The following is an 8540-nucleotide window of genomic DNA, read 5'->3' as shown; positions in this document are numbered from 1 at the left end:
TACAACAACAGGATATTGCCTATTGTTTAAGACTGAAAAGCAGGAACTAGTGCTCGAAAAAAATGGTAAAAACTGGATCTATTATTTAGACTATGGCCAGAAGCCTTGGAGGACAGCCAAATACCAAGAGAGCCTGTGCAAGGACCAGGTTCATCCAGAGGACATCGGGACCACTTAGTTCATCCAAGACCACCAGAAGACAGTGTGAAAGCTCAGAACGTGAAAAGCTGATTAACACACGGAGAGCAGGGTATGAATATGCACAGGCGATGTTGAAACTTTCATAAATATGTATGAGCTGAAGTGTATGCAAACAGAGCCTCTGCGCTGGGTAAACATAGCTACTTGAAAGCCTTGCTGGTTGTGGAGCCTTTTCTCCGCGTTTCTTTCCTGCTGCGGCCGATGGCACATGCCCCATGAGCTCTCTTAACTCAGCTCTCTTTCCTCGAAGGTGCCTTGGCTGCAAAGCCCTGACAAACCCCTTTTTTTGGTAAGTAGCCACGGGCGAGTGAAGGCATCGCACAGCTGGAGCCGCCCCCTCACCCATGGGTCCACAGCTGGAGAGCTCCACTCCCTGTCCCCCTTTTAGGGAACAACATCTGGGCTTGTCCAGCTGGCTCCAGGGCTCCAGCAGCTCCTCCCACGGCCAAGTTGTGTAACTGCTGGGGGAATTGAGTATTTTTTCTTGTCTCCCTGCCCTTCTGGCCAAGCTCCACCTCTCTATAACTCTGGAGCAAGAGGAGCCCTGCCTTCCCGATCCCTTCTCGCAGCAGAGGTGACCCGGAGCTGAGTGGCTGGGGCTGGAGGTGAGTATTCCCAGAAAAACCTTTCCTTCCCTCCCTATGCCATACCCGGGCACTTCTGAGTTTTGGGATAGTGTGGCAGAATTGGTATTTCTTGCGTGTTACTTCTCTGCAAGAAGGTAGGGAGTCAAATAGCAAATGTAGCTGGGAGATGTTGGTGGTATAAAGTTAAAAAAAGCCGCCCCCAAAAGAGTTATCAGTGAGCAGCTCATGCTAGTGCTTTCCTCATTTACAAAGGAAAAAGTCCAGGTTTTATTCCAGCCTGAGAAAGCAGAGTATTCATTAGATGTTGCTATATGGCTGAAAGTTAAAATACTTCTGGAGGATTTGGTGGGTTTTAGAAAATATTGTGTCCAACCCCATTTTTTTTTTACTGAAGACTTTTTATCTTTTAGTTTCTTTTCCGTGTTGAATGCATCGTACATTGTGTCTGGTGGAAACCAAAAGCAGTTCTCAGGCCAGAGGAAGTGGTGCCACCCATAGTGACATCCTGCCACGCTGAATTAACAACTCAGTCGAGCAGGCTGCTCCCTCCAGCCCTGGGGTTAAACCACAAGATGGAAGCAGCACCCCCAGGGCACCTGTGTGAGGATCCTGGCTCTGGAATTGTCCAGCCCAAGCCATGGAGCCTGGCCACCACCCCTTGTTTTATTTAGTTTTATAGTCCTAGCACTACCAAGGATTAGGATCCATCATCCCCACTGGGAGTTTTGTAGGGCTGCATGTCTACCCAGGGACTTGCCTTTCAAGCCCTGGGGTGGAGCTGCTTTTAGCCCTGTAGGAGACACAAAATCATCCTCAGTTCCAAGGTGTGCCACACCTGCAGCCCCTCTATCAGCCTCAATGGCTATGTCAGAGTCAGCCTCATCTTCCCTGGGAATGGGGGAGAGGACCCTGTCAGAGAGGCAGAAACCGAATAGTCCCAGTGCATTTTTAATTTTTTTTGTCCTTCTGAGAGAGGCAGGGGCACATATCCAAAGATAAAATACAAATATTTGCAAGGCTGATAACGCAGGAGAGTTTAAAGCCAGCTTGTAAATAAAACTGGCAGTGAACTGTGGCTCAACTGCATACTTTGGAAGCCAATTTCCAGGGCAGCTGCAGGGGTTTGAAAGCAGCCTGGGGAGTGGCCTGTAAAATTGGAGAGATTTTTAAAATAAACGGGTAGGGGGGGGGGAGGGGATGGGGAAGAAAATTATTCTTTAATCTAACTTGTAAATAAAGGGCCCAGAATGCTGGTAAATGGAATGAGGTTTGGGGGTAACATGTAGAGAAATTCCCTATGGAGGGCATGCCTGCCAAGAGCGAGATGATCATCTGTGGGGTTTCTCCCAGGTTAAATCCCATTGAGAGCCTGGGGTCCCAGCAGAGGGCACAGGGATGAGAGTGGCCGTGGTGGGCGCGGGGGTCAGTGGGCTGACAGCCACCAAATGCTGCCTGGACGAGGGGCTGGAGCCCACCTGCTTCGAGCAGAGCCAGGACATCGGGGGGCTCTGGCGCTACACGGTGAGCCAGCAGGGTCCATCCTCCTCCTCCTCCTCCTCCTCCTCCTCCCTTGGGCAGCTGCAGCTCTGCAGGGTTAGGGGTGGCTTGAGCTGGGCTCCAGTGGGTGTGGAAGAGCTTGCTGGGTGCTGAGCTGCACTCCCTGAGGTCAAGGCACAGGGCTGATGCACCCTGGGCTGCCATGGCAGGAGCACATCGAGGCCGGCCGGCCCAGCCTTTACCCATCACTCATCAGCAACACGTCCAAGGAGATGTCTGCCTTCTCTGACTTCCCCTTCCCCGAGCACTTCCCAGTATTCCTGCCCAACGCCCTGCTCCTGGATTACCTGCGGCGCTACGCTGAGCACTTCAGCCTGCGGGAGCACATCAGATTTGGGGTGAGTGATGGCTCCACCCTGCTCCCCCCTGCTCCCCCTGCACCCCTGCTGGGTGCCCGCTGGTGACTTTGCTTCGCTTCCACATTTCAGACCACCGTTGTCAGCATCCGTAAGCACCCCGACTTTGCCACCACGGGCCAGTGGAATGTGGTCACAGAGGCAGGTGGCAAGCAGACATCAGATGTCTTTGATGCTGTTATGGTTTGCAGTGGCAGTTTCTCGGAGCCGTCCCTGCCCCTGCAGTGCTTCCCTGGTATGGTATGGGGCTGCCTGTGATTCAGGGGCCAGGGAGAGAAGATTTAGGGATTACTGGGGGGAAATCCTCCCTTTCTTTTCTTGATTCTGCTTTCCAAACCTGCTGGCGTGAGCAGCAGTACTTTCTAGTGTCTCTGAGACCCTATTTTGGTGGGGAAGCATCAATTCTGCATGCATGGGATGGAGGGCTGGACCTCCCCAAGTCCCTGGTGGCCAGAGACTGCACATCCTTGCTCTTGCCATCCGGACTGGGTTTTTTTTACACCCAAGAAAACCCACAAATGCTCAAGTACTTCAAAGCTCTGTTTCTTTTTCCCCCGAGGCATCGAGAGGTTCCGAGGGCAGTACTTCCACAGCCGGCAGTACAAGCATCCCGACGTGTTCCAGGGCAAGCGTGTTCTCGTGGTGGGCATGGGCAACTCGGGAGTGGACATCGCAGTGGAGGCCAGTCGTGTAGCTGCAAAGGTGCCACCACCCTGCCACCCCAGGGGCGTGGGGAGAGGGACACTGGAGACAGACGACAGCTCCCTGTTATCATGGGGACACAGCATATTTTTGGTCAAAAAGTCTTTGACCAACCATTTTGGTTAAAATTTGACCCGAATTTTTGGTCCAAAACCTACCTTGAAAGCAAGCTGGTTTTCTTCTTGTCTCCTGTTTCATCTCCATCACCAGCAGCCAGTAGGTCTTAAAGATGATGTTGCTGCTTTTCCATTGCACAGCTGTTTGTGAGGGGCTGTTTGCCCCCCTGAGTTTCTTTAGAAAGGAAAAGCAGCAAATTCACTGCCTGAACCATTGATTCTTCTCTTCCAGGTGACCATTAGCACCTCTAGAGGATCCTGGCTGCTCAGCCGTGTGTTTGAGCGTGGCTACCCCTGGGATATGGTTTCAATCACTCGCCTTAAGACCCTGATCAAAACCAACCTGCCCGGACCCCTTTCATGGTGGTTGACTAATTACAAGGTGAACAAGAGATTCAACCACAAAAACTATGGCCTTCAGCCAGACAACAGGTACTTCTTGGTGCTTCCCATCTCACGCAGATGGGCTTATGGTGTGGGCAGGGGAGGATATTCAGCAGCCAGGATCAACCAGTGCCCAGACTGGGGTGGTCTCCAATGGGGAGGAGAAAATAAGCTGTAGCTCCCTTAGGTGGTGGAATACTGGGCATGCTGGAAAAGCCCAGGAAGGCCCAGAGGAGTTTTCCTGGTGAGGGTCTCTGGGTAAAGAGGAGAAGAAAGGCTTAAAGCATGGATCAGTTCTGGGAAGAGATGATTTAAAGAGTAACTGAGTGAAAGGAATAAGGCGGCAGATGTCCATGAATCCCTCGTGCTGTGAGACAGGGTGACATTGGGGACACGTCATTGTCTGGAGGTGGTGGGCAGGGCTGCTTGCTCAGAGAAAGTGACACCGGGAGGTGTGAGCTGGTGGCCCTGGGGACAGGAGGAGCAGGGGACAAGGCTTGTTGGTGGTGTCCCACCCTCAGAGCCCCTGGCTCTCCACAGCTGGCATGTCCGCGAGCCCCTGCTGAACGACGACCTCCCGAGCTACATCCTGACAGGCAGGATCACCATCAAGCCGGGAGTGAAGGAGTTCAAGGACAACTCAGTCCTGTTCCACAACTGCCCCGAGGAGGAGCCTGTTGATATTGTTGTCTTCTGCACGGGCTACGTGGTCTCCTTCCCCTTCCTAGAAGAATCCGTCGTCAGGGTGGAAAACAAGCACGCATCCCTCTACAAGCACGTGTTCCCAACCCACCTGCAGAAGCCCACCCTGGCTGTCCTTGGGCTGATTAAGCCCTTAGGGCCTGTCATGCCTCTGGTAGAGATGCAGGCACGCTGGGTGAGCCGTGTCTTCAAAGGTAGGGGAGCATATGTGAACCCTCCTGTGCCCCAAAATGCAGCCCGGGCTGGACACATTTTGTCCCTCCAGCCAGGGAGATCCCAGAGCTAAGAAGTTCAGAGTGGACAAGGGAGCATTTTCAAGGCTCAGGCTTCCCAAGTTATTTCACTTCAGCTAAGCTACAGCAACATGAGTGAGGAAAGAAACCTACTGGTGTTTTGTTTGGGGTTTTTAATAAAAATAGTAAGGATAACTTTGTGGAGTCAGGACTACCCCACAGAGATGATAAGCTCTAGGGTTTCTCTTTGGGATGATCCTCTCTGGGGCTTGCACAGCCTGTCTGACCCCACATCACCTGCCTGTGCCCTGACAGCTCTTACACATCTGTAGGAGCAGGAAAAGGTGTGGGTGAATTTGGATTACTGGAGGGCTGGTTTCTGGCAGGATTGCTACTGCCGAATAAATTGCCAGCAATGAGACTTTCCTGCCCTCCCAGGGGAGGGATTCCCACGTTTTTCATCACTGAATGAGTTCACAGTTCCCCCCGCAGGAGTTAAACTCGACAGGACGCTCTCCCCTCTCTTCCAGGCTTGTGTCACTTGCCTTCCCAGTCTGTCATGGAGGAGGAAGTAAATGAGAACAAGAAAAACCAAGTCAAATGGTAAGTCATTCCCCAGAGCCCCAAAGGTTTTTTGGTGGATTGAGAAATCCCTGGAGTTTTGGGGGCAGCAACATGTGGGCTCTCACTCTGTGCCTGTTCCCTGCGCACACGGCAGAGAAGAAGGAGGATTCACAGATCTGACTTCCCCTTTGCTCTCTTGCAAAGAGCTATCAACCTTTGATTTAACACTGATGTTTTGCCTGTTAGTGAGAGGAAGAAATTAATTCACAGTACTCAAGGCTAAAGCTTGCTTGGGAATTGGGGAAGAATGCCAGGATCCCCAGGGACTGAAAGATAAAATGGCAGAGAAATTAATGGTAAAAAATGCAAAGTAATTCAGCTGAGGGGGGGATAAAACAAACAAACAACCCACAACCAACGAGGTGTACACACAGATTGTCTCCTCTCTCAGCATGGAGACCTGACTCACTGTGAACAGGTGTCTGAGCACATCTGTGTGGTTCACAGGCAGGCAAAAGGCTAAAAAGGATTAGGGAATGAATGAGTGAACTGGGTGATATATAAATCCATGGTTCACTTAAATAGTTATTGGAGAAAAGGTATAGAAGAGTGAAATACAGAACAACTGCTGTACAATACAAGGCTAAATGGATGTGGGCTCTTTCAGACCTCTGAAGGTGGGACATGAAGCTGTGAATTCTGCAGGGAAGGTGAACTGGAAGCAATTCTCCAAGTCAGAGTGTATTCTTGCAATATTTTTGTGCAAATGAACGTAGGGGGTACTAAAGGGTGCCACCTTTCTCATGCTGCACATGACTTTTTTGCAAAAATCACAGAGATTTGGGTTTCAGGGATTTTTTTGTTTGTTTGTTTGGTTGGTTGTTTTGAAAAAGACCCCAAACTGGTTTGCCAAAGTCTGTTAACAGAAGATTCACCAAGGGGAACGGGGGGAAGATGTGCAATTTGTGGAAAGATTGGCATGAGCCAGCATCACTTTACAGGTGCTGTGCCATGGGCAGCCACAGGTACTGCACGTTCATCCAGTCCTTTCCTAAAAAGAACCCAGCTGCATTCCAGATGCAGTAACAAGGATGCAGAGGACCTCAGCTCCTCTAAGCCCTGCTGATACTGATCTTTCTCCTGCCTCTTTTACTTCTTTGATTCCTTCAGGTTTGGTCTGACCTATGATGAAGTCCTCAAAACTGAGTGGCTGGTCTACCTGGACACGCTGGCCTCCTTCATCGGTGCCAAGCCCAGCGTGCTGGGGCTGCTCTGCACAGACCCCAAGCTGGCTCTCACCATCTTCTTTGGGCCCTCCTCCCCTTACCAGTACAGACTGGGGGGTCCTGGGCACTGGGAGGGGGCACGGCAGGCCATCCTTACCCAGTGGGACCGCGTCCTAAAGCCCATAAGGACACGAGTCCCTGCTGGCTCCTCCAGCTCTTTCCCCTCCCTCCTGGTTGTGGTGGGCTTCCTTCTGCTACTGGCTGCTGTGATTTTTGGTTTCAAATAGCTTTTGGAGCATGTTTGCTTGAGTTTTTTTGTTGGGGGTTTTTTTTGTTGTTGTTGTTGGTTTTTTGTTTGGTTTTTTTTTTTGTCCTGAGAGATGTTGTCTCAGGTAAGAGAGCTCCTCAGATGGCAACAAACTTTAACCTGCAACCTGCAGTATAAACCTTCTGCTCCAGCTCAAACCCAAGCACAGCTTTGCAGACTTCACTAGCCAGGGATGGCAGCCTTGCCCAAATGTCTGTTGCCCCTCTGCTCCCCTGCCTGCTGCCAGGAGCAGAGCAGGGACTGGTGCCATAATTGTGCCTGGATCACACAGGACAGGATGCACTGAGGACAAGACCAGCAGAAGTGGTGATGTGTTACAGGAGCAAAAGTGCCCAGGAATTATCTGGGCTGCATACACAGGTCAGGCTGTCCCTTTCTCCAAGCCTAAACACTGTGACCCCATAATCCCATTTGGGGCTGAATGGGTGCATCTGCAGTGCAGTGGTTGTGGTGGTTTGTCACACATGAGCCTGTGGGGCTGAGCACTCCTGGCTTTGCTTCCCTGCATGCCCCACCACTGAACAATCCTGAGGCTTTGTTTTGTGCGTGGATAGACTGTAAATGAATAAAATCCCAGTGGCTGTGGCAGAAGTGTGCTGCAGATGTCTCTGTGTCCTGTCCTTGTGTGCATGGGAAGAGCTGAGGGGGAGAGCCCGTGTCTGAGCTGGGGCTGTGCCACCAATTGCTGTGGGCAGCGCCCAAAGCTGGGGCTCTCAGGGCATTCCCCGACTCCCCAAAATGAGGTTCCATGTCCCACATCCACACCATCTGCTGGCAAAGGGAGCGTGCTCTGCTCTCCTGGGGATGCCGAGGGAACACGAGCTCAGCACAGGCACCACTAAAGGGGATAGATCAGGGCAACCCCAAGCTGCTGCCTGGGCTGAAGCAATGACAAGTTACACCGTGCAAGCACATTCTCTTTGGGATTATCTCTGCATTTTCACCTGGCACTGCCCCAGGGAGGTTGGGAACTTTCTTCCAGTGCATTTAAGCCCACAAGGGCGGGGGAATGCAGGTGTAAAGGTCAGTGGTGCAAGAGCTGTGGCGAGCTGCCTGGACTTCAGCCTTCCCTTCCAATCCACGGCGAGAGAAACTCAAGGGAAATTCTGAGCTGAGCAGTGAACGCACGGCACTGAACTGCAAGGTTTGCTCCTCGCTTCTCCTGGATGGGTTTGGCAGGGTTGGAGAGTGGGCAGACAGCTCTCCAGGGTTTTGGCATTCACTGCTGGCTTTGCCTTGCTGCTGGTGGGGGGAGAGGGGTGATGCAGGGAGCCTCTGGAGTAAAACCATCTGCAGGCAGCGCTGGAGAAGTGGGGTGAGTTGAGCACCCTGAGCTTGCCTGCCCTTTCCTGAAGCCAAAGAAGGCTCCAGAAACAAGTCAGGCAGCTGTGGGCATGTCCTGCCCTGTTCCTACAGATCAAGAAGTGGCTCAGGCCAGGCTTGTGAATGCCAAAGGGTTTGTTTGTTGTTTGTTTTTTGGGGGGTTGGGGTTTTTTTTTTGCACCTCCCTCATTTTTCCCTGGCTTTCTCCAGTTTCTTCCAGTTTCTATTTACGTTGACTTACTTTTTGACAAAACTGATAGA

The 8540-nt window shown here is 51.7% G+C and overlaps 1 protein-coding gene across 4 annotated transcripts; it reads left to right on the top strand.

Moving 5' to 3' along the window:
• Window positions 1-765: 765 nt before the first annotated feature.
• On the top strand, window positions 766-7658 carry FMO1 (flavin containing dimethylaniline monoxygenase 1). 4 transcript variants are annotated; one of them, XM_062497199.1, is made up of 9 exons: window positions 766-806; window positions 2139-2309; window positions 2495-2683; window positions 2774-2936; window positions 3261-3403; window positions 3752-3951; window positions 4444-4799; window positions 5369-5441; window positions 6573-7658. In XM_062497199.1, exons 2-9 carry the CDS (start codon window positions 2184-2186, stop codon window positions 6913-6915), a joined length of 1593 nt encoding a protein of 530 aa, XP_062353183.1. In that variant the 5' UTR covers window positions 766-806; window positions 2139-2183; the 3' UTR covers window positions 6916-7658. The 4 variants fall into 4 exon arrangements, with proteins under 4 accessions (XP_062353183.1, XP_062353182.1, XP_062353184.1 ...); XM_062497198.1 differs by lacking the exon at window positions 766-806 and having other exon boundaries at window positions 2038-2309; XM_062497200.1 differs by lacking the exons at window positions 766-806; window positions 2495-2683 and having other exon boundaries at window positions 2038-2309.
• Window positions 7659-8540: the final 882 nt, after the last annotated feature.

Source organism: Cinclus cinclus, chromosome 8, assembly GCF_963662255.1.
Source record: "Cinclus cinclus chromosome 8, bCinCin1.1, whole genome shotgun sequence".
In the NCBI taxonomy this organism is placed as follows: Eukaryota; Metazoa; Chordata; class Aves; order Passeriformes; family Cinclidae; genus Cinclus; species Cinclus cinclus.
Note: the sequence above shows the minus strand (reverse complement) of the source record. Positions and strands in the feature narration are given on the sequence as shown.